This window comes from Bactrocera dorsalis, chromosome 1 (assembly GCF_023373825.1).
Source record: "Bactrocera dorsalis isolate Fly_Bdor chromosome 1, ASM2337382v1, whole genome shotgun sequence".
Lineage (NCBI taxonomy): Eukaryota > Metazoa > Arthropoda > Insecta > Diptera > Tephritidae > Bactrocera > Bactrocera dorsalis.
This window is the reverse complement of record NC_064303.1, coordinates 90,931,548-90,958,289: the sequence shown is the minus strand read 5'-3', so window position 1 is coordinate 90,958,289 and position 26,742 is coordinate 90,931,548. Positions and strand designations below refer to the sequence as shown.

Sequence of the window (26,742 nt, the reverse complement as noted above, 5' to 3'; positions counted from 1 at the left end):
ACAATACATACAAAAATGATGCGATTAATTTAAAATTTTCACTCATTTATATATGTACTTGTTTCAACCGATCGTGGAATGATTTAAAAATAAAAAAGAATGCTCTTCGGGTCTTCCTCGCTGCCCTTTCACTAGAAACTAGAAATCACTGACATCATGCCTTTTCGCGGTTCTGTAAACATTAAGGATGCAAGAGAATGTTGCATAAAACTTACAAGAGGTTGCCGCTCCTTTTCAAAAGAGAAAATCACACATATTTATTGTATTTCTTATAAGAAAAATATTTAAAAAAATATATAATAATATTATTTATTCATTTGGACGATAGTAAGGCTACAGGCACAATAAAGGGGGTATATTCCTTTACTATGGGTAATGAGCGCTTTTTTACCCATCGGTCATTGTCCTCGTCATAAATTGATACACTTGATATGTCCTCAGATTCAAGAGGACCAAAAAGCCAAAGCTTATTGTCTAACGACATGCCTGCAATTCGAGCCCAGTCAGGACAACAAATCTGCGCAAAATATTCAGTTTGAAACGAAACGATTGGCAAAAATCAACTTAATTTACCTTAGACCACGTGTTTCGCTCAGGATCATAACGTTCAACACTTTGCCTACGGTTAGCAGAATACTTGTCTAAAACATAAATATGACCCTTATGTGCATACACCTGCAATGTAAAATCTAGCAATATATCAATCATTATATTTTAATCTAACTTGCATCAGGATAAACGCGACATTCCATCATATCAGCGCAAGAAGTCCAAGTATTCGAATCCGGATTGTAGCATTCGATGAGTTTTAGGGCTCCATTAATATTTCTACCGCCCAGTAAGTAAAGTTTACCATTCAAAATCGCTGCACTGGCATCGAACCGTCCAACATTCAAACTGCTCAGGGACTCCCAACCACTGGATGGCGTATATCTACAAATCAACAAAAAAACATGAGTTCTAAATATGTTATCCAAATTGATATGAAAAGCAATGTGTTTGTTAGCTTAATGAGCATCTACTAAGTAACTGTCTGCTTTAAAAACTTGAAGTATTCTAAAGAAGTCGCTGGAAATGTCAGAGAGTGTGGGTGTACTTAACGCCAGATGCAATTATTTGACGAGGTAACGCTAACACGTCTCTAGATTTCACTGCATAAAGTTCTTGGAGTTGAGATCTTAGGAGCAAGTGCCTTGACTTTGACTACTTTGTTTTGTGCACTATCCACATGACTCTAATTCAACTTATCTAAACTCCTTTCACCTTTAAGCTTAAAGTTAAAGTTAACCTGAAATTGTTAAAGCTCACAATCGCCATCGTAAGGTAATTCGATTTATAAATATTTACCTTTCCACCGACGACAAAACCTTGATACCCTCTAAACCACCAATCGCGTAGATTTTACCATCTAATTCGACAACACAATGTCCACATCTTGCTTGCTTCATGGCGCACAAATTTTGCCATGTCTTATTTCGTATATTCAAGCTGCGGACGATGTTGCATGATACACCACTTTTATAGCCACCAATAAATAATATATTTTCATCCTTTAAAATCGGCCAATAATTTGTGTAATCGATTTCTAAACTCGCGTATTCTTGCCACTTATCCTCAGCTTTATTATATTGCAGCAGATTGTGATTCATCTGAGCCAAAAATATTTTTAATTTTATATTTATTTAGAATTTAAGATAATAATTTATGAACATAAGCCACAGCGTCCTCTTACCTTGGTTGAGGCAAGCGTCAGGAATGTTTTCTCACAAGTAACACGTGGTTCTGTGAATCGCATATTTATCTTTGTTCGTGCTGCAGGCTCTCCGATCCACGTTAGCGCCTTGAAGGCCAGCAGCTCACAACCAGGTAACGACTGAATATGTGTCAACAGAAAGTCCGCATCGAATTGGGGAAGCCGGAGACAAGCTATTAAATGTGGCAGTGACTCTTGACGTGCAGATACATCGTAATTGAACCAGCGTTTTATGGCATCGTAGGCATCTTCTTCACGAGTTATATTCAAATTGTCAGATTCCAGAATACGTTGCAATTTTTCTACATCAAAATTCAAAAACTCATCGCGTCGACTGATCTAGTGTTATTAGAAACAAAATGTCGATTACACTTGTACCGCTTTGGCGAGGCATTATACTCACTTCCATGAAGTTCTTTATTTCATATTCGATGAGTTTTTGCCGAAGCCGTTCACATTGCGTTTCTCGCTCAAGCGTGTAAGCAGCCTGCCATGTGTGTTCATTGATATGTGTCTTTAGGTAGTCCGCACAATTATTTATGACATCTTCCAATTGCAAGATGACTGCCGCCTTTAGCATAGCACCGACGTTGTTAACGGTAATGAGGGCCTCTCCGGTGTAACAAAAGGTTATTAGACCCTTAAAAATATCGCTATCAATATCATTTATCTCGATGTCGGGATTATTGCCTTGATCGCTATTGAAAAGGTTCTCAAAGTATGGACTCGCTGCTGCGAGTATCAAACGATGCGCGGGTACACTGTCCACACATTCAAAAATTATAAATATTAAACTAAATCATTTTGTGTAAGCTGAGGACAAAGTGATACTTACACAGCCGTTGGGTTTGATACTTTAAATGTCACATCGATTAGAGACTGTTCGTCGTAGAAGCTAAATATTTTTCCCACTAATTTTTCCATAAAACGGTTCAGTTCACTGGAATTACTCTGAAGAGCACGTCTTTTCGCACAACTCGTGATCATTGCTAGTTAATGAATTTTTTTTCCTTTTGTAATAAAAAAGACAATATTGAATAAAATGTTTTAAAAAATCAAATTCAACTCGACTTTTCCTTTAAGGGGTTAGGGGTAGTTAGAATTTTAGAAAAATTGATATTTTTAAACGCGTTTTTCTCAAAGCTAGGTTTTTTGAATCGGTGACAACTGTAACTCGAAAATCGCTCTGTATATTTTAATGAATATTATACAGCCTTTAGAATACATAATAAGCTCGGGCCTGATCGAAGGATTTTTATTTTTTAAAAAATTTCGATTTTTTAAGACCAATTAACTGTTAATTTTTTCGCAAAAATTTAAAAAAAAATTTCCTGAGGATGCCATTTTGTTAATTTTTGAAAAAAAAATGAAAATCCTTCGATCGGGCCCGAGTTTATCTATTTATAAAACAAATTTTTTTTGTTCGATTGATTTTAGATGAATCTCCAAGGACTTATGGTTGTCACCGCAAGTACCTTTTTTTAGAACAGGGTCAACACAAACAACTATAACTTTGGAAATTAAATATTTTTTTTTTGAAATTTTCGTAACTTCAAGTCAACACATTCTATAAAAATGCCATATTACTACTTTTGTAAAATAACTCGATTTAATAGAAAAAAAAAATACTGAAAACTCTCATTTTTTCGTGCCTTTGACTACCCCTAACCCCTTAAAGTTTTCAAGTAGAACAAGTAATCTTATAGTCTATAGATTAATGCAACCTTCCGATATTCGAACCTTCCTCCAGCTCAAATGTTTCCGATAAAGTGATTTTCGCGACTTTCAGAAGACTTTGAACGAATTATGTCGGTCAATATGTGTGACATATGAAAGAAATTAAGGGAACATATGTTGGAGGATGGAGTCATATGTAGAAGTTCACGCAAGTGAGGAAAGTTCTCTGATTGCCATTCACTTGGGAGTGGCCAGAAACGATTCTTTTACATATGACTCAAGCAGCTCACGACTAACAACCAGATCGATCATGTTGTGATAGACGGAAGACACGTCTCCAGTGTTTTAGATGTGCGTATGCTCCGAGGTCCTAATATCGACTCGGACCACTATCTTGTTGCAGCTAATATTCGCACCCGCCTCCGTGCAGCAAAAAACGCACGCCAACAAACACAAGGAAGATTCGACGTCGAGAAGCTGCAATCACAACAGACAGCCGAATGATTCTCTACTCGGCTTGCACTCCTGGTCTCTGAGAGCACTCATCAACAACTCGGTATAAGGGAACTGTGGGACGGCATTTCAAACTCCTTACGTACAGCTGCAACCAAAACGATTGGTTTTCGGAAAGTGCAAAAGAACAGATGGTACGACGCGGAGTACCGGGTCGCAGCGGAGAGAAAACAGGCTGCCTACCTCGCAACGTTACGATCGACCACAACACGTGGGGGATGGGACAGATACCGAGAGTTGAAGAGGGAAGCGAGACGCATTTGCAGACAGAAGAAGAAAGAGACCGAAATGCGTGAGTACGAAGAGCTTGATAAGCTGGCGACAAGGGTAATGCTCGAAAATTCTGCGAGAAAATGCGGAGGCTTACAGAAGATTTCAAGACCGGAGCTTACTCTTGTAGAACCCCCAAAGGTGATCTAGTCACTGATGCCCAGAGCATACTTAGATTATGGAGGGAACACTTCTCCAGCCTGCTGAATGGCAGTGAGCGCACAACACCAGGAGAAGACGAACCCGATTCCCCAATCGATGACGATGGAGCAGACGTTCCATTACCCGACTATGAAGAAGTTCGAATAGCAATTGCCCGCCTGAAGAACAACAAAGCGGCGGGGCCCAATGGATTGTCGGCCGAGCTATTCAAACACAGCGGCAAGGAGCTGATAAGGAGCATGCATCAGCTTCTTTGCAAAATATGGTCGGACGAAAGCATGCCCAACGATTGCAATCTAAGTGTGCTCTGCCCAATCCATAAGAAGGAAACCCCACAATCTGCGCCAACTACCGTGGAATTAGCCTCCTCAATATCGCATATAAGTTTCTATCGAGCGTATTGTGTGAAAGATTAAAGTCCACCGTCAACAAACTGATTGGACCTTATCAGTGTGGCTTTAGACCTGGAAAATCAACAACCGACCAGATATTCACCATGCGCCAAATCTTGGAAAAGACACGTAAAAGGAGAATCGACACACACCACCTCTTCGTCGATTTCAAAGCTGCTTTCGACAGCACGAAAAGGAACTGCCTTTATGCCGCGATGTCTGAATTGGTATACCCGCAAATCTAATACGGCTGTGTAAGCTGACGTTGACCAATACTAAAAGCTCCGTCAGGATCGGGAAGGACCTCTCCGAGCCGTTCGATACCAAACGAGGTTTCAGACAAGGCGATGCCCTATCGTGCGACTTTTTCAACCTGCTTCTGAAGAAAATAGTTCGAGCTGCAGAACTAAACAGAGAAGGTACAATCTTCTATAAGACTGTACAACTGCTGACGTATACCGATTATATTGACATCATCGACCTCAACACCCGCGACGTTAGGTCTGCTTTCTCCAGACTGGACAGAGAAGAAAAAGAAATGGGTTTGGCAGTGAACGAGGGCAAGACGAAATATCTCCTGTCATCAAACAAACAGTCGTCGCACTGTTGACAGTCATAACTTTGAAGTTGTAGATAATTTCGTCTATCTTGGAACCAGCGTAAACACCACCAACAATGTCAGCCTAGAAATCCAACGCAGGATAACTCTTGCCAACAGGTGCTACTTCGGACTAAGTAGGCAATTGAGAAGCGAAGTCCTCTTTCGACAAACAAAAACCAAACTCTATAAGTCACTCATAATTCCCGTCCTGCTATATGGTGTAGAAGCCTGGCGATGTGAACAACAGATGAGTCGACGTTGCGAGTTTTCGAGAGAAAAGTTCTGCGAAAGATTTATGGTCCTTTGCGCGTTGGCCACGGCGAATATCGCATTCGATGGAACGATGAGCTGTACGAGATATACGACGACATTGACATATGTAGTTCAGCGAATTAAAAGACAGCGGCTACGCTGGCTAGGTCATGTTGTCCGGATGGACGAAAACACTCTAGCTCTGAAAGTATTCGACGCAGTACCCGCCGGGGTAAGCAGAGGAGAGAGGAAGACCTCCACTCCGTTGGAAGGACCAAGTGGAGAAGGACCTGGCTTCGCTTGGAATATCCAATTGGCGCCACGTTGCGAAAAGAAGAAACGACTGGCGCGCGGTTGTTTACTCGGCTATAATCGCGTAAGCGGTGTCTACGCCAATTAAGAAGAAGAAGGTATTCAGATATTCTTTTTGTAGTGAGTTCTTAATATTAAAATGCAGCCCTGTTTGTTTACGTTTGATCGACAGAAAACATAAAAGGTGTTGATTTCCTAATCTAATTCTGTTTTTATCTTAAAATTCGCTTATTTTAATTAATTAAATTATTTGTTAAATTGTATTCATATACATATGTATCTAAATGCAAATTCCACCTAATTTTCTTTTCTAACGGCTAGTCAATTTGTATATGTCAAACGAAAGTTTACCGCCCAGGACTGTATCTTTAACACTTGTTAAAAAATAAGAACTTTCATAACAAGTAATGTTCAGATACAATATATTGAACAGGCTTATCTTCGCCAATGCTGAGGCAGTACAAAGCATATATGTATGTATGTACATAAACAGACACATCTTTAAAATGCATTGTCATGCAAAACAATTGCATTCAACAGACAATAACACAAACATAACTAAGAATAAGATGTTTGCATATGATAACCCATGGGTTCTTAGAATAAATTTTTTGTTAAACAAATTAAAACAAACCCAAGGTCACACAACATAGGTTTAAACAATAGCCAAAATACATACATATGAACATGCACACATACACATATATTAAGATAGTTCTGAAAATTTCACATAAATACGTACATACGTGAAAACTCTAAATAAAATCAGACTAAAATAGTTCTCGTAGAATGAAATTATTAGATGAAAGTAGCAAAAAGAGTGTAACACAACACCCTTAGATTTTTTAGAGATGAGTATGTGTACGAGTATGTTAACAAAGCAAAGGTTTATTACTGTGTATACTGAGGTTCTCAACGCACAATTCAAACAAGACTGAATTTAATCGCTTTGCTGTTCACGCTACACCGCAGCTAAAACATTTTTCTATAACTGAGGTAGAGCGATAACTTAGAGAAGTGATATGTTTGCGTTCTGGTAAAATTAACATTTCTCAGTCTCTGTGTTGAACGGTTTAAAGAGTACAGCAAGGCTTAGCTTAAGCAGAAAGCATAAAGACATACATATGTAGATTGAATAACAGCCCGACAAAATTAAAAAAAAAATTTTGCTTCTTTGAACTTATCAACTGATTCTAGTTAATTTGGGCGCGCTGAATTCAAATCTGTAATCAGTTTGTCTCTACTAGCTCTAGTGATATAAGTAGCTTTTTTAACCCTCCACTTATGACCTCCAATTATGACCGTCTGCCAGTTTTTTGAAAAAATTCTTTTGATCAAAATTTCTTATTTACCGCTATAGTAGTTGCCAAAAAAAAAAACATTTTTTTCGGAAAACAATTTTTTACCCAAAATTTTTTTTGCGAAATTTTTTTTCAGGCCATAAGTTAAGTGGAGGGTATAAAAAGCTGCCAGTTTTTTGAAAAAATTCTTTTGATCAAAATTTCTTATTTACCGCTATAGTAGTTGCCAAAAAAAAAAACATTTTTTTCGGAAAACAATTTTTTACCCAAAATTTTTTTTGCGAAATTTTTTTTCAGGCCATAAGTTAAGTGGAGGGTATAAAAAGCTATATCATGAAAACTAGAGGTGATAGAGACAAACTGATTACAGATTTGAATTCAGCGCGCAATAACAATTATACATAATTCTATTTATTGATGCCGGCAACAGAGCTGAATAACTTGAACAAAGGCATTCACCATTTTCGTTGCTATTTAGCAGAAATGAGCATGTTCTCTGGCAGAATTTAGCTTTCATATTGGCTTGTGATGCTTATGCTATTTGAGACGATTATTATTTTTGTAGAACAATATTTTAATTGATTGTTGGTGGCACATTCACATGTACATATACTATATGTATGTTTGTATGCTTGTGCGCTATTTCTTCGGCAATGCATACAAATATATGTACATACATACATTACTCGCAAAGGTAATGAGATCGGTTATGTTATATGCGGCTCCAATATGGATCCAGGCGCTAAGCATCAAAGCATATGCCAGACAACAAAATACAGTGCAGGCATTCGCATTAGTGTATGTACAGTGAACAGACGTGTATTTATTCTGTGATCAAGCAAAAAGAAAAAAAAAAAAAAGTGAAACGAGCAGTGTTTACACGAGTAGAAGACGAAATGTCTTCATCTAAATTAAGAAAACTTTCGGACACTGATAATCCAAGTGTGAAACATGGGAAACGGCGAAATTATTGGACGCCTTTACAAGCTCTTGAAGATGAAGACATTGATGCGGAGCATAGTGAAAGTGCCCAAAATAATACACCGCCAAAAGCTGTTTTTCCGCCTATCAAGGTCTTAGTGCAAGATATTGACTACATAAAAAAACTTTTAATTAGCAAAGGCATATCAGATTTTTTCTTGAAGAAAATATCAATAGGCATAAAAATTCTTAGTGAGTCAAATGAATCATTCGTCAAAATCAAAGAAGTGTTAAAAGAAAACTTATGTCAATTCTTTACACATGACCTTAAAAATGAAAAATCGTTTACTGCTGTTCTTCATGGCCTCGAAAATAAAACGGCAGGCGAAGTGAAAAATGAACTAATCTCCATTGGATTAAAGTGCAAAGAGGTCAAAATGGTTACTAAATCATTTGAACACTATAAAGACACTATTTATATAGTACATTTTGAGCGCAGTTCGGTAAAATTGCAAGATTTGAAAACTCAGGTAAAATCACTATTTCGCGTTATTGTAAGATGGGACTACCAACGCAAGATAAAAAACAAAATAATTCAGTGTCGCAACTGCCAAATGTACGGACACGGCGAACGTGGATGCTTTGTGAAGCCAAATTGCGCGAACTGCGCTGGAAAACACAAAACCTCGGACTGCACCTCTACGGAAAGAGTGCGATGCGCAAACTGCAATAGCAATCACAAATCAAATGACGCCACGTGTCCAAATCGGGCTATGTATTTACGCATCAAAGAGAAGTATAATAAGTCTCCAGCACCTCATTCTCGGCCTTTACATAAAGCGCGAATGCAAGCAAAGCCAGACTTTTCACTTTCACAATTTCCACCTCTCTCTGGGGAGCGTTCAATGATCGCTGCTGGAACAACAACAACACCGCAGAATTGGCGCTCACCTTGTAGCGCAACATCCGATAATATAAATAACAATAGCCTCTTTACTGAAAAAGAGATCACTGAGCTAACTTTTGAGCTTATACTAAAATTAAGAGAATGTAAAACTAAATACGAGCAATTTAATACAATTGCACAATTAGCAATTAGGTTTCTGTATTCTACTCCTAAGTAATGAATACATCTAAGTTGAGAGTAATATTTTGGAACTGCCGTAGCATCCGCAATAAATTTATGGAACTATTTAATTATTTAGTTAAAAACGATATTGAAATTTGTATGCTCTCTGAAACGTGGCTGAAGCACTCAGACAAACTTTATCACCCTAGTTATGTTTGTGTACGTAAGGACAGAGAAATGAGGGAAGGTGGCGGTGTTGCCATATTAGTTAAGAAATCTATTATCTTTACTGTAGTACCTAATATAAATACCGAAGTAGTGGAAAGTATCGGAATTGAAATTATTACATCAGAAAACAAAAAAGTTAAACTTTTCAGCTCTTACTTTCCCGGGGGTACTAATACCCAGGAACTTAAAAATAAATATAAAAAAGATTTGAGAAAACTCTTCGGAGTCAACGGATATTTTATCCATTGTGGGGATTTTAACAGCAAGCACCGGGATTGGGGATGCTCGAGAGCAAACGCATGGGGGAATATTCTACACGAATTCACAACATTCTTTCCAATAGCAGTATCATATTCAAACTACCCTACGTATGTACCATCGTCCAGCAGGTGTGCACCATCGAATATAGATTTGGTACTATCAAACATTTCCAGCCATTTAACACAACCAACAGCGCTAAATGAATTCTTTTCTGATCATTTGCCTGTTAAGTTTGTTCTTAATTTAAGTTTCACGCAGCTTGAAAATCTTGAAATTGACTACAATAGAACGAATTGGAAAGTTTATCGTCGCTCCATCAGAAATGCTCTGCTTAGTCTACCTACAAATCTCCAACAAGTTAATTGCTCTGAGGAAGTTGATAAAAATATAGAAACCTTTTATGATAGCATAAATATCGCAATTCAAAGTTCTGTACCTTTTAAGAAAGCCCAGAAAACTTTCTTAAAACTACCTGGTTTTATATTAAACCTAATAAAAATTAGAAATTACCACCGTAGGCAATGGTGTAGATACAGACAACGTTATAATCATGAATTAGCGAGTTTATACTCCACAAAAATCCGTAATGAAATCTTCAAATTCAGAAATGAATCTTGGAAAAGAAAGCTTAGCTCACTTGAAAGTAGAAGTAGGCCCTTCTGGAACATCTGCAAAATACTACGCAAAAAACATACACAAATCCCTCCTTTACATAATCAGGATAAAATCATTGTTAACAATAATGAAAAAGCTAACCTCTTCGCTTATAAATTCCTTGAAAATCATAAAGTGTCAACTCAACTTAGCACACCAATGCAGGAAAATTTGGTTACCACAACATTAACCCAACTTACTTCGTCACCATTAGACACTCCTGAGTCTGAATTTGTAGACGAAAAATATGTTGGAGATTTAATTCGTAGAGCCCCACTAAGAAAATCAGCAGGTCATGATGATATTAAAAATATTATGTTAAGATATCTGCCTACAGAAGCCATACTGTATTTCACGTTTATAATAAACTCTTGTCTAAAATTGCAATATTTTCCTCGCACCTGGAAGACTGCAAAAATCATACCAATCCGAAAGCCTGGTAAACCAATTAATATTACGGATAGTTATCGACCAATTAGTCTTCTAAGTAGCCTTAGCAAAATTTTTGAAAAAGTTATTCAACAAAAAATGTCTCTATTTATAAATCTTAATCAAATATTACCAAATGAACAATTTGGATTTAGACAGTTTCACAGTACAACGCACCAAATTAAACGTATCTCTAATCATATAAAGTCAAACTTCGAAAACAAAAAGTCAACTGGTTTAATATTACTGGACGTTGAAAAAGCATTTGACACAGTGTGGCATAATGGTCTTATACATAAATTAGTTAATTTTCACTTTCCATTGCATCTTGTAAAAATAATTCAAAGTTTTTTGACCAATCGCTATTTTTGTGTGTGTTTAAATAATGAATACTCCGACATGATTCAACTACCGGCTGGAGTTCCGCAGGGATCAGTACTTGGCCCCTTGTTGTATACACTATACTGTTCCGATTTCCCAAGAATTGAAAATTGTCATTATGCTATGTATGCCGACGACACTGCAATTTTCTATTCGCATGAGTTTGGCAATGACATAGTAACTAAGTTACAGGGTGCACTATTCAACATTTCAAACTACATGAAAAGATGGAAAATTAGAATTAACGCTAGTAAAACACAAGCTATCTTTTTCACTAGAAAAAGGAGTCCTTGCTATTTACCAAGCTCAAGGCTCAAACTGGAAAATCACGAATTACCTTGGGCCAGCTCTGTGAAATATCTTGGTGTCATTTTTGATAAAAGAATTACATATAGTGAACATATAAAACACATACAAGAGAAAGTCAACATAGCTATAAAAATGCTGTACCCTTTGATTAATAGAAAGTCTAGTATGAGCAAAGAAAACAAATTAGTAATCTATAAAACAGTTTTCCAATCCATAATTTTATATGCTTGCCCTGCATGGGGCACAGCCGCTGCGTCGCATTTAAAAAAACTGCAAATAAGTCAAAATAAAATCCTTAAAATGATGCTTGGTCTTCCTTGGGATTTCTCTACCATAAGACTTCATAATCATTCTAACATCAAACTAATACCAGAACAAATTCAAGTATTGACTGACAGATTCGTGATACGTTGTGCTTTCTCTGACAATATATTAGTATCTAATCTATATCCATAATAACTTAGTATTTTCACCATTTAGTCGAACAATACAAACTAGTTTGTAAGATTTATAGCAGAGGTTTTTATATAGTAGTACTTTCCTCTGAAATACCTTTTATAGAATAAATAAAATCTGTGATAACAAAAAGAAAAATGTTGTAGAATTAAGGTTTATATACCATATTCTGTGAATTGTACGCTATTTAAGTTTATAATGTAATATTTTTTTTCTACTTAATAAAGAATTTGAATTTGAATTTGAAAAATACAGTGCACAGGCTGTCGGCACTAAGAGTTATCAGTGCTTTCCGAACAGTTTCAAGCGATGTTGCTGAAGTAATAGCCAGTATGATGCCCATTGACATCCAGGGTGACGAATACGAGCGAGTGTACAAATTACCAGAGCCAACTAAAGGAGCCAAAAGAAGAGAGAGAGTGAAAAGCTTAACTATATGGCAGCAGCGGTGGCAAACCTCACTCAAAGGACGGTTAACCTACAGACTCATACCAGATATCCATTCTTGGATCGACAGACGACATTGGGACCTGGATTTCCACCTAACCCAAATATTAAGTGGACATGGATGCTTTAGAAACTATCTGTACAGATTCCAGCTCGACGTTAGTCCGAATTGTCCGTCGTGTTCAGAGTGCTGTGAAGACTCTGAGCATGTTTTCTTTTATTTCCCGCGCTTTATAAGTGCAAGGGAAAAACTTAAAACTACACTTCGGTTTTACGGTGAAAAATTTGACGACACTCATGTGCCAGTCCACTGAGAAGCGGCAGCCTCAATCATGACAAAACTGAGACACCAGGTGGTTCCGTTGGGAGTAGGTTAGGTTTGGCGGATTACCCTACTTTAAAAAAAAAGAAAAAAAAAAAAAAAAAAAAAAAAAAAAAAAAAAACATACATATCCATAAGTAAAAAATAAGTAGAAAAAAAAACAAAACAAAACATACATACATACATATACATAAGTATAAATGCAGATTAATGTGCGCACATGTCAATATGGAATTGTTGATACATTGCTAAATTTACAATTTTCGGTAATTGTTATTTACTTATTTGCTTCGATCACTTCCGTTCACAATAACGGCGAATTCCATGGTTGTGAGGTTAATTCCGTGGTTCAAGTTTTACAAATGTTCGATATCATGCAACCGAACATGCACCTTCTCTATGTCTCTATGTTATATGATGGTAAGGAAATTTGTGAAATTTACGGACATGATGCTGTACTTCATGTTCGTGTAGCACAACAATGTTTCGCTCGCTTTCGTTCTGGAAATTTCGATTTACACTCATGGAATAATGTCTTTAGCGAAAAAATGGCAAAAAGTCGTCGACCAAAATGAACAATATTTGTTTATTTATATGTTATTATAAATATAAAAAAATAAGATGAAGTTTGATTAGAAATACTTTTTCGACTAACCTAACTATTATTTAAAATATTTAATTATTTCAAAATACTTACATACATACATGTTTTGATTAATACATAGTATATGAGGTAAAGTGCTTTTTATGGGCTAATTATTATGTATTTATATTAATTATCTAATAAATAAATATTTTTTGATAATTTATTATAGTCAAAGTTTAAATAACATTTGTGCAATTTATTTCGGCGGGATTCTTAGCGATAAATTCGTTATTATGCTTGTCACTTTATGTACTGCAAAATTAAACGACGAGATCATGAACTCTCTCAACAATCAAACTACTCTCGGTTTATTAACCATGCGCTTTACTGCAGCCAAAACATTTTTTAAATAACTGAGTTACTAAATACAGCGATAACTGAGAGAAGAGATTTTTTTGCGCTCACGTTAAAACACATTTCTCAGCCTTTGTGTTGAAAGGCTTATGTGCTGAACACATTGAGAGCGACACACTGCAAACGACATCTGTCAAATATTAAAATACACACGTTCTTATGGACACAGTTATTTTGACAGCTGCACGACTACACGACTGCAGGCCGACAGTTGTCGCTCTCGCTAACTTCAATATATTTTTATATTTGCCAAAGACAGTAGGACGACAGTAGAGTTGACAGTAGAGTTGAAGGTAGAGAGATGAGGTAGATTGGTGATGCCACTAATATGTAAAATGTAAAATTATTCACAGCTCTAAAAAACTTGACGTTATTTCAGCTGTGTTATATCATTTGTAATAACACTCGAAAATTTGAAACAAATAAAGTTCAAAAATTTCATTGGTGTCTTGCGTGGCATTCTTCCCATTTTTATAAAAAAAATTCTAATTACGAGTTATGACAATTAAGTAATGAGACTGATTTTATTGCCGCGCTTGTGGTAAACCTGTGGAATTCCCTTTCTCTTTTTCCGGCATTCCTCCCCTCTCCATTGATATACATACATACATATGTACAATCGCTCTATCTTGTTTAGTTCGGCTGCTGCGTCAAGTTGAGTAGACCTGTTTTTGTAGTGCTCGCCACGAAAATGGAAAAACGAAATCAAAGGCGAAGCGTCGCGGTAAAATTTTGCGCCAGTTGGGCGAAACAGCTTCGAAAACGTATGCTAAAATTGTAAGAGTGTATGGTGATAGTGCTCTTAGTCGTGCGCAAAGCTCAATGGTTGTCTCCGCGCGCCCCCGTCCGAAAAAAGCAAGCATGAGCAAGTCGAAGGTGAAAACGATGATTATTGCCCTTTTTGATAGCCGTGGAATCGTTCACAAAGAATTCGTTCCACCGGGGAAAACTGTGAATCAAGTTTACTATTGCCAAGTACTAGAAAGATTGCGAAAACGAGTCAACAGGATGCGCCCAGACATCGCTCGTAACTGTATCTTTCATCACGACAACGCGTCGTGTCCCAGTATTTGGCCTCTAAAGGGATCGCCGCCTTATTCGCCCGACATGTCACCCTGTGACTTTTTTTTGTTTCCTAAAACGAAATCGGTGGTCAAAGGAACCCATTTTGAGTCGATTACGGAAATCCAGGCGGCCGTGACGAGGGTACTCGCGAACATCCCAGTCGAAGCGTTCCTGAAATATTACGAAGCATGGAAAACACGCTGGAATCGCTGTATAGCTGCCCAAGGGGACTAATTTGAAGGGGATAGCAGAGTTGTAGAATAGTTTTCAAATATACGGTTTTTATGGAGTCAGTCTTATTACTTAATTGTCAATTCTCGTATAGCGAATTTCTTCATAATTTTCACTCATTTTTGAACAGCTGGTATATGATGATGATGATATGGTATGTGATTGGTAGCACTGGAGATATACGACTGCGGCGATATCTGTTGTGTATCATGTGTGGTTTGTAAGAGTTACTCCATTTATTATTTTTTGTTAGTTTATTTAATTTAAAATTACTGTGTCTCAGAAGTTATAATCCTTGGTTTGATGTTATTGTTGTTATTGTTGTTGTACTTTTAATTCAAACTACGCTTCATTTAGTGACCGACGTATCAAACGAAATTTGGAAAAAGAAATGTTGGAAAATGGATGTGGCAATTTTATGAAAAATACGAACAAAAGAGGACAAAGAAAATGTAGATGAAATCATTTCTAAATTGTGTCTAAAGAATACTACAAAAAAAAAAGTGTGAAAGGGGAAATACGCCACATTTAACATTTTGTCTTCTATAGACGAACTATTCCTAATAGCCCATCAGGAGCATATTTTCCGATTTCCCCGATTCCTATGGAAGTCTAAGTGTCGAAAACATCAATCAAATAATGGAAATTTGCGAATCCGACCGTCTCCGAGTGTCTAAGAGCTAAACATTGCAGAAAAAGCACTCGGAAACTATGTATTTAAATTCGGTTGTCCCACAAGTTGACTCAAAAACACCTTATGGAACTCATTTACACTTGAAAATCGCTACAAAATCGATACAGTTCTGAAGTGGATATTTACAGCTGGTGAAAAGACGATGACGATAACGTCCACCGAAAACGGAAGAGGTTGAATTGTGTTGAGCTGGAGCAAAATCATCGAAGAAAAGTCGGAGTATCATGTTCTATAAACTGCTCCGCTACGGCTCTCATAATTCGAAAATGTTCCGCGAACACTTGAATACAGATTTCTGTTTGATAAAATTTGATTTTGTTATATGTGTACATATGTATATAACAAGTAAGGAAGGCCTGAGTCGAGTGCAACCGAACATTCAAAACTCTTGCAACTTACGAATCAAGTGAAATTTAAAATTGTGCTACATATATGTGAAGAAGGCGTGGTTGTTGTCCGATTTCGTCCATTTTCACAATGTGATATAAGAATGTAAGAAAAATGTATGTATGTATTTTATATATATATTTCATATAGATTATTTAGTTACTTTTCCTTGTATGTACTTCGAAACTCTAAAACCAAAATCAAAACAATATTGACACGGGAGATAAGTTCAATCAGACGCCAGCATGGCGTATACGCAATAAATTGAACAGAGTATATACATATTTTAGAGTAAAATCGTATTACTGTACAAAGGAATATGTGACATATAGATATTTAAAACATTATTTATCATTAACTCAGACATTATTAGTTAGCTGAATTCAGATGAAAAACAACTTAAAATGAGTTAAATGATTGCATCACCCATGAATTAGGCCAAATTGCATTTCAACCCCAATTGTCACCAAAAATCGGTACATAATCTCTTCACATAACAATACTTACAAAAATTATGTAATAAATGCAAATGTTTCGCACATATTTTTTATACAATATAAGTTTAAAACGATCGTGAAAATATTTGAAAAATGAGAAGGAATGGCCTTCGGGTCTTCCTCGCTGCCTTTTCGCCAGAAAAAAACTAGAAACCACTGACATCATACTTGTTCGTGGTTCTGTAAACATCAAGGATGCAAGAGAATGTTAAATAAAGCTTACAAAAGTTTGCCGCTCCTTTCAAAAAGGGAAAATCACACATATTCATTGCTTTTCTTATAAGAAAATTTATTTAAAAGAAAAAACCTATATATAAGAATATTATTTATTCATTTCGATGACAGGAAGGCAACAGGCACAATATAAGGAAGAGATGCGGTTAAATTGGGTAATGAACACTTTTTTATCCAACGGTCATTATCCTCGTCATAAACTGATACACTTGACCTGTCGTCAGATTTAGGGCGGCCAATAAACCATAGCTTATTGTCTAACGACATACCTGCAATACGAGCCCATTCAGCATTCAAACAACAAATCTGCGCAAAATAATCAGTTTGAAACCAAACAATTGGCAAAAATCAACTTAATTTACCTTAAACCAGGTATTTCGCTCAGGATCATACCGTTCAACACTTTGGCTAACGGAAGCAGAATACGTGTCTAAAACATATATGTGTCCATTATGTACTTTTACCTGTAATGTAAAATCTGGCAATATATCAATCATTATATAACATTTTATTCTAAATTACATCAGGAAGAACACGACATTTTGTCATATCCGCGCAAGAAGTCCAAGTAATCAAATCCGGATTGTAGCATTCGACGAGTTTTAAATCGCCATTACCATTTTTACCGCCCAATACGTAAATTTTGTTATTTAAAGTCACTGCTCTGGCGCCATATCTTCCAAAAATCAAACTGCTCACGAACTTCCAACCATCGGATGGCGTATATCTGGAAATCAACAAAAAACATGAGTTATAAATATGATATCGAAATTGATATGAAAAGCATTGCGTTTGTTAGCTTAATAAGCATCAACTAAGAAGTTATCTTATTTTAAAACTTGAAGTATTCTAAAGAAGTCGCTGGAAATGTCAGATAGTGTGGGTGTACTTAAAGCCAGAGACAATTATTTGACGAGACAACGCTAAAACGTTTCTAGATTTCACTTTATAAAGTTTCTGCAGTTGAGATCTTAGGAGCAAGTGTCTTGACTTTATATTTTCTTTACAAATATATGAGTATTATATTATTTACCTTTCCACCGACTTCAAAACCTTTTTACCCTCTAAACCACCAATCGCGTAGATTTTACCATCTAATTCGACAACACAATGTCCGCATCTTGCTTGGTTCATGGCGGACAAATTTTGCAATGTCTTATATCGTATATTCCAGCTGCGGACGATGTTGGATGATATACCATTTTTATAACCACCAATAAGAATTAAATTATTATCCATTAAAATCGTCTTATAATATATGTAATCGATTTCAAAACTCGCATATTCCAGCCACTTATCCTCAACTTTGTTATATTGCAGCAGCTTGTAATTCATCTAATCCAAAAATATAAGGCGTAGAATAATTTGAAATTATAATTTCTGAATATAAGCCGCAATGTGCGCTTACCTCTGATTTGCAAATCACCAGGAATGTTTGCTCACAAGTAGCACGTGGTTCTGTAAATCTCATATTTATCTTTGTTCGTGCTGCAGGCTCTCTGATCCACGATATCGCCTTGAAGGCCAGCAGCTCACAACCAGGTAACGGCTGTATGTGTGTCCACAGAAAGTCCGCATCGAATTGGGGAAGCCGGAGACAAGCTATTAAAATTGGTAGTTGCTCTTGACGTGCAAGTTCATCGTGATTGACCCAGCGTTTTATGGCATCATAGGCATCTTCCTCACGAGTTATATTCAAATTGTCAGATTCCAGAATACATTGCAACTTTTCTACATCAAAATTCAAAAACTCATCGCGTCGACTGATCTGGTATTATTAGAAGCAAAATGTCGATTACACAAGTACCGCTATTGCGAGGCATTATACTCACCTCCATAAAGTTCTTTATTTCATATTCGATGAGTTTTTGCCGAAGCCGTTCACATTGCGTTTCTCGCTCAAGAGTATAAGCAGCCTGCCATGTGTGTTCATTGATATGTGTCTTTAGGTAGTCCGCACAATTATTTATGACATCTTCCAATTGCAAGATGAGTGCCGCCTTCAGCATGGCACCGACGTTGTTAACGGTAATGATGGCCTCTCCGGTGTAACAAAAGATTATTAGACGCTCAAATGTATCGCTATCGATATCATTTATCTCGATGACGGGACTATTGCCTTGCTCGCCTTTGAAAAGGTTCTCGAAGTATGGACTCGCTGCTGCGAGTATCAAACGATGTGCGGGTACACTGTCCACACATTCAAAAATTATAAATATGTAAGCTGAGGACAAAGTATCTAATACTTACACAGCCGTTGGGTTTGATACTTTAAATGTCACATCGATTAGAGACTGTTCGTCGTAAAAGCTAAGTATTTTTGCCATTAATTTCTCCATGAAACGGTTCTGTTCACTGGAATTGCTCTGAAAAGCAGGTCTTTGCGTACAACTCGCGGCCATTGCTAGTTAATGAACTTTGCTTCCCTTTGTAATAAAAAAAAACAATATGGAATAAAATGTTTTAAATAATTAAATTAAACTCGACTTTTGCTTTCAAGTTATCAAGTAGAATAGGTAAACTTATAGTATATAGATATTCGTACCTTCCTACAATTCAAATGTTTCCGATAAAGTCATTTTCCCGACTTTCAGAGAACGTTGAACGGATTATATCGGTCAATATGTGTGATATTTGAATGAAATTAAGGGAACATGTGTGCTTAAACAGAATATGAAACGATGTGATTATTTTTTGAAATCCAATAAAAATTCCCCAAATCCTAAATACAAACGCTGAAATCAATTTCTTTATATTTTAAATTAAATTGGTGTTTGACTATTTTCGATTTTAAGAACCGACTAATCGGGCGAATTAACCGATTACATTTCGATTGCATAATAAAATTACTGACAACCAAAAAGAAACAAAGAAAAGACTTTTATGGTTCTTAAACTGTTATTACTCCGTCATCGGAGTCTGTCTTTCTCACTCACTATTTTTTGTTATTATATCTCAGTTGTTTTCCAAATTCGTCACATTTTGCATTTGAGACATTCTTTACTTTTTTTAAAATAAATCCACAAGGCGCTAGGTGCCGTTTTAATAAATATATTGACAACAAATCAAATTTAATAGAAATAATCAATTAATATTTAGATTGACCTTTTGGTCGGGAGGTTTCTTGTGGTCGTATGTTGAACTTGAAAATTAGTCACTGAACTGTAAAACCGAATGTAAAGATTCAATGCTTGGTCGTATTCTGAAAATAAAAAACTTGTTACTGTAGAAGAATCGATTCGGATACCCACCAAGCGCACTATGGAAGTATAATTTTCCTATATTTCAGTGTAGATTGTTTCATTACAGGTATACTAATTTATAATTGCATGTATGTATGTAGGATGAGAAATAAGGGCAGTGTGGCAACCACTGATCCAAATGTCAAAGAGTGGATGACATTCGTGGATTGGGTGGAAGGTGTGGACGGTAGGGCTAGCGTCCATCATAGCGTAAGATATATAATATATTCCTGATTGTAACGGCGAGCGCGCTAGACGTTCGTACCGCATATATCCCCAAGTGATTCGTTTTTAAATAAAGTAACGCCGCTTATTGTCCGGCCCTAAAACCATTGTGAACGTGATATTTTACAGACATTAACCGTGTATTTCTAGAATAAAAGTGAACTCTATATTTATCGAATAAAGTGAACTATACGTTTGTTAAATAAAGCAAACTCGACATTTATTAAAGTTTAATTCTACAAATTTGGGGGCTCGTCCGGGATCGCCCGTATGCGATTACCCGGAAAGAAAAGTGGACAGATCAGTGAGTGCCTGTGGTTGCTATTTGTGGTCGCACAAAGCGTTTTGAAAACTAAGAGAAACATTTTCTCGGTGATTGTAACTTTCGGCACGTGCATTAAGCAAAGACAGTGAACTATTAATTTCATTTAATCCTCGTGGAAGTGCTCGGTTAAATCTATTGCGAATCAAAGTGAAAAGTGCTGCGGTAAGCACAGGCTATAAGGCGGCAGAACTGCAAAGTGTCGTGTGTGTCGTCTAGTATCAGTGAGCAGAATACGGTTAGATAAGTGCCGAAATCTGTAGAAGTTCAACGAAAGTGGTGGCACATAAAGACCACCGAGGTACTGTACCTGTACCGGCAGTCCAAGGAGCGTTGGGCGATTCCGTTAGAACGCCAATAACTAACGGCTCGATCACAGTAACAGCAGTACGGCGGCTTGGTGAAACAGTTACACCAATCAGAAGACGACATCGGCGACAGTGTGGAATCGAAACACACTAAGCAAGCGGTAGCGGTGTATAAGTATATACAGCGGGGCGCACAAGCACACGTATACTTTGAATAAGCAGACAGCGGCAGCGACGAGTGGGTAAGGGCGCAGCAAACACCAAGCGCACCAGCAGATACGAGAGCAGAGGTATACAACGGTGGTTCAGCGGCAGCGGCGTCGGCATTCACGGCAACAGAGTTTAACGGATGGTGAATGTGACGCGGAGTAGCAGGCGTAGCAGAGAGTGAGCGGCGGAGCAGAACCAATAAGATAAGGTTTCAAACATTGTAGTAGTTAGAAGTATAAACACACACATACATATACCGATATTGAGTAAAGTATTTAGAAGTAGAACAACATCAATTGTATGATTTAAACGCTATTGTATTCTTTTGTATTTAACGTATGTGTGTGTATTGTAGTAAGACGATACAATTACGTATAGGTGTAAGAAGTAGCACTGTTTTGAATTCCTTTCAATTTAATTTACATACACACGTTTATAAAATTCAATTTGTAAGATGGACGCAGCCGCAATAAAGGGTATGACCGTAGAGTTGTTGAGGGAAAAACTTAGAGAGCTAAATTTGAGTACGGCCGGTAGGAAGAAGGACTTACAGCTAAGACTGTTACAACACATGGTTTTCGGAGACGAAGGGGATGAGGCGGGAAGTGATAATGAGTCGGCAAATTCATTATACACTACCGAGGATAGGAGTGTAGGTAGGGTGCTATTTACGTTGCGCGATGTCGAAGATAGCATATCCAGTTTTTATGGAGACGGTACTTATAACGTGTACCATTGGGTTGATGAGTTCAACGAAGTTGCTGAAACAGTAGGATGGAACGATTTACAGAAGTTCATATATGGGAAGCAGTTGCTGAGGGGAGCAGCCAAGTTATTTGTTCGGGGAACCGTTGGGATCAGGAATTGGAATAGTTTGAAGACCGCGTTGGTGGAGGAGTTCGGAGAAAAGTTGAGTGCCGCAGAGGTACATCGTATGTTGAGGAATAGGCGTAAGCAGCCGAAGGAAAGTTTGCAGGAATACTTATACTCTATCATCGAAAGTGGTAAGCCAATATCACTCGATGAAAAGAGTATAATCGAGTATTTCGTGGAAGGTATACCGGATAGTCGGGAGAATAAAAGTATGTTGTATCAAACGCACAGTGTGAAGGAGTTGAAGGAGCAAATCCGTGTATATGAGAGGATTAAGGGGGCATCCGTCGCGAGTCGTAAAGTTTTCCCCCAGTCGTCAAACGCAGGTAGAGGTACTGAAGATCAGGCTAGGAAGAGATGCTACCGTTGTAATCAGGAAGGTCATCTAGCAAGAGATTGCTCACGCGGTGAAGCAAACAACGTTACTTGTTTTAAATGCAAGGGAAAGGGCCATTATGCCCACAATTGCAAGGGCGCACAACCAGGCAGGGTGGCGAAAAACGAACGGATTAACGCAGTCGGTGGTGAGAAAGGCAAGTACATTTTCGTGAACGCGGTGATAAAAGGGATCACGTTTAGCGCGTTGGTGGATACGGGATGCGTCACGAGCATATTGAGGTACGACACGTTTAGGAAGCTAGGAGGAATTGCTCTCAGGAAGGAGAAACAACGGCTGTATGGAATAGGAAAGGGCGAGATTACAACGATGGGTAACTTTATAGCAGAGATCTCCGTGGAGGGCGTGACAATGGAAGTCAAGTTCGAGGTAGTAAGAGTGCAAGATATACCCTACGCGGCAATCTTGGGAAACAGTATACTTAAAGAAGTGGATTTGGTGTTTAGCAAAGGCGGAGTGGTGTTTCGAAAACCCAATAAGGGTGGAGTAATGTCGGGTGACACGGGTGCCAAGGAGTTGGCGGTTAAGAATATATGCGTTCGAGGGGGCGATGAAACTGGAATCTCAGTGAGTGAGAGGGTTTCCGCCGAGCAAGGGTGTGAGGACAAGGGTAATCAGGAAGCGCTGGGAAAGGAGGACACGGTATGTCCTGGCGAAGGCTCCGAAGAGGAGCGAGAATTCAGAGTCTTGTGTGGGATAGAGGTACAGGTAGAGGATAAGGCGGACAGAGTAGACTTATCACATTTGGATAAATCTGATGCGGCGTTCGTCAAAACGTTGATAAGCAAATATCAGCCTCAGAAACCAACGAGTGTGCCAGTTGAGATGAAATTAATTTTGACAGACGATAAACCGGTATACCAACGGCCTCGCAGGGTATCGTATGAAGATCAAAAGTACATAGAGCATCAAGTCGGGGAAATGCTTAAAGATGGGATTATACAGAACAGCACGTCCGAGTATGCGTCACCAGTGGTATTAACCACAAAAAAGAATGGATCGAGAAGATTTTGTTGCGATTTTCGTAAAATCAACGAGAAGATACTAAGGGACAACTTCCCTATGATACTCATAGACGAGGCACTGGACAGACTACAGGGAGCGCAAATATTCACCACTTTGGATTTGAGGAACGGGTTTTACCACGTACCAGTTGACCCGGACTCCAGGAAATACACTGCCTTCGTAACAACCAGTGGACAATATGAATTCCGTTTCGTCCCTTTCGGTATCACCAATTCCCCGGCAGTGTTTTGCAGATTTATCAGGGCAGTTTTCCAAGATATGATTCGAGACGGTACGGTGGTGATATACATGGACGACATAGTCATTCCTACAAAAGAGATGTCTACCGGGCGTCAGCAGTTAGAGAGGGTGTTAAATAGAGCAAGCGAGTGGGGACTACGTTTAAATTGGGAGAAATGTCAAATTTTGAAGAGACAAATAAATTTTTTGGGGTTCATAGTGGAGCATGGGAAGATGTTACCGTCGAATGAAAAAACGGAAGCGATTAAAAACTTCCCGATTCCTAGGAACGTAAAGGAGTTACAAAGATTTTTGGGGTTAACATCGTTCTTCAGAAGGTTTATTCGGGATTACGCAAGGATAGCCAAACCACTGTCGGATTTACTAAGGAAGGATGAGAAGTTCAGGCTGGGTGACGACCAATTAGTAGCCTTTGCGGAATTGAAAGCCGCACTGGTTAAAGCTCCAGCATTACAGTTATACAACCACGGGGCGGAAACGGAACTACACGCGGATGCGTCGAAATACGGTTACGGAGCGGTACTGCTCCAAAGGGACGCAGAAGATCAATTGTTGCACCCTACAGCGTTCATGAGTCGTAAGACTACAGCAGCTGAAGAAAGGTATAGCGCATTCGAACTTGAGGTTTTGGCGGTAATTAAGGCTTTAAAAAAGTGGCGGGTTTATCTGAAGGATATCCATTTTAAAATAGTGAGCGATTGCAATGCATTCACAATGACGGTGAAGAAAAGCGACGTTCCAGACAGAATCATGAGATGGGCCATGTACCTCCAGGAGTACGATTACGTTGTTGAGCATAGGTCGGGGACGCAGATGAGACATGTAGACGCATTAAGTCGCGTATATTGCTTACTAATAGAGGACTCCTTGAAGTTTAGATTGAAGGAAGCCCAGTTGCAAGATGATTGGATTAGAGCAGTGAGGAAAGCGTTAGAGAATGGACCCTACGAGAAGTTTTACATAAGAAATGAGTTAGTATATTACGATCCCATCAAGGAGTTGTTGGTTGTACCCGCAGACATGGAAGATGAGATTATAAAGTTAGCACACAGGCAAGGACATTTTGCGGTTAAGAAAACGGAAGAGATTTTAAGTAAAAATTACTATATACCAAACGCAAACGGGAAGGTGCAGAAAATAGTCAGAGCTTGCATTGAATGTATTGTAGCAGATGCAAAAAGGGGGAAAAAGGAAGGTTTGCTGACACCAATCGACAAGTCTCAAGAACCATTAGGAACGTACCATATAGACCACGTGGGTCCATTGACCGAAACCAGGAAACAATATAACTACATTTTAGCAATAGTAGACGGTTTTTCAAAGTTCGTGTGGTTGTACCCAACGAAGTCAACTGGGGTGGAAGAGGTAGTGGATAGGTTAGAGAAACAGGCGTCGATTTTTGGAAATCCGAGGCGGATTGTTACAGATAGGGGGGCTGCCTTTACGGCAAATGCTTTCAAAGATTATTGTAACCAGGAAGGCATACAACGCTTGCTGATTGCGACAGGGGTTCCTCGCGGCAACGGTCAGGTGGAACGAGTGCATCGTATAGTTATTCCAATGCTCGCGAAAATGTGTCAGAACACTTCAACTCAGTGGTACCGTCAAGTGCCAAAAGTTCAACAAATTATGAATAAAACCTCTCCGCGGAGTACGGGGATAGCACCCTTCAAAATACTTACAGGTCTAAATATGCGCACATCAGATAGTTCAGAATTACAAACTATGCTAGACGGAATAGAGGTGGAAGAGTTAAACACTCAGCGCGACATAGTAAGACAGGAGGCAAAAGAAAACATAAAGAGGATTCAGGAAGAGAACGTTAGAACGTTCAACAAGAATAGAACGGGGAATGTTAGATACGGAGTTAATAAAGCAGTCGCCACTAAAAGAACACAGTTCGGGGTTGGCATGAGATTGAGGCCGAAATATCTCGGACCATACAAAATAGTCGCACAATTACCACACGGAAGATACGAAGTGAAGAAAATAGGAATCCACGAAGGACCTAACAAGACCATTACAGTTGCAGAAAATATGAAGAAGTGGGGTTAGGTATTCGAGGGCGAATAGTTTGTCAGGACGGCCGATTGTAGGATGAGAAATAAGGGCAGTGTGGCAACCACTGATCCAAATGTCAAAGAGTGGATGACATTCGTGGATTGGGTGGAAGGTGTGGACGGTAGGGCTAGCGTCCATCATAGCGTAAGATATATAATATATTCCTGATTGTAACGGCGAGCGCGCTAGACGTTCGTACCGCATATATCCCCAAGTGATTCGTTTTTAAATAAAGTAACGCCGCTTATTGTCCGGCCCTAAAACCATTGTGAACGTGATATTTTACAGACATTAACCGTGTATTTCTAGAATAAAAGTGAACTCTATATTTATCGAATAAAGTGAACTATACGTTTGTTAAATAAAGCAAACTCGACATTTATTAAAGTTTAATTCTACATGTATGTACATATGTACTTATGTAAAATTTGTTAAACTTAGAGAAATCGTATTTATTGCTTATGAAAATGTTGAACTTCAAATGCAAATATCTTAAAAACGATGCTTGTGCAAACGGCAGAAATAATTGGTTAAAGTCACGCCGGATTCGGGGGTTTACCGATATACTAAATATTGGAAATATGACACACTGAGCGCGGCAATTTCAAGTGCTCTCAACTGTTGACTCATACTTTGCGTCGGACCGGATTAGGTCTCAGTACAGAATGCACAATGTAAATACGCAAAAGTAGTTTTCTTTGTTGTTCTACTTGCTTTCCAAACCAAGCAGTTTTTCAAAACGTTGTTATAATTCCCCTTATAACAATAAAGTGTAGAAACAATATTCGAAGTAAATTATACTTATGCTTTTCGACATTTTAACATTTACTTGTAATACTTATATGTATATTTTCTGCAAATACATACGGATTTATAGAAATGTAGAAATATAATCACACTCGTAACAGCACAAATTAAAGTCAACTAAACTCTTTCGCTTAAGTAGTCACACAATACACCAGCTAAAATATTCTTCCACATCCGAGCTACTAAGTATAACGATAACATAGAGAAGAGACC

The 26,742-nt window shown here is 38.0% G+C and overlaps 1 protein-coding gene across 3 annotated transcripts; it reads right to left on the bottom strand.

Moving 5' to 3' along the window:
- Positions 1-256: 256 nt before the first annotated feature.
- LOC125775836 (kelch-like protein 17) lies at positions 257-26,742 on the bottom strand. 3 transcript variants are annotated; one of them, XM_049446824.1, is made up of 8 exons: positions 26,590-26,742; positions 19,069-19,244; positions 2,157-2,514; positions 1,733-2,092; positions 1,348-1,649; positions 729-933; positions 574-675; positions 257-517 (listed from the first exon to the last, which is right to left on the bottom strand). In XM_049446824.1, the coding sequence occupies exons 2-8, from the start codon at positions 19,218-19,220 to the stop codon at positions 314-316; spliced, it is 1,683 nt and encodes a 560-aa protein (XP_049302781.1). In that variant the 5' UTR covers positions 19,221-19,244; positions 26,590-26,742; the 3' UTR covers positions 257-313. The 3 variants fall into 3 exon arrangements, with proteins under 3 accessions (XP_049302781.1, XP_049302780.1, XP_049302779.1); XM_049446823.1 differs by lacking the exons at positions 19,069-19,244; positions 26,590-26,742 and adding exons at positions 2,589-2,763; positions 6,675-6,907; XM_049446822.1 differs by lacking the exons at positions 257-517; positions 574-675; positions 729-933; ... (1 more) ...; positions 1,733-2,092; positions 2,157-2,514 and adding exons at positions 16,849-17,124; positions 17,181-17,282; positions 17,341-17,545; ... (1 more) ...; positions 18,227-18,586; positions 18,651-19,008.

Coding starts and splice junctions, on each gene's coding strand:
- LOC125775836 (XM_049446822.1), bottom strand. CDS start 19,220: ATGGCCGCGAGTTGTACGCAAAGACCTGCTTTTCAGAGCAATTCCAGT. Junction 19,009..19,068: donor GTATCAAACCCAACGGCTGT/GTAAGTATTAGA, acceptor ATGTGTGGACAG/TGTACCCGCACATCGTTTGA. Junction 17,283..17,340: donor AATGTCGTGTTCTTCCTGAT/GTAATTTAGAAT, acceptor TTTACATTACAG/GTAAAAGTACATAATGGACA.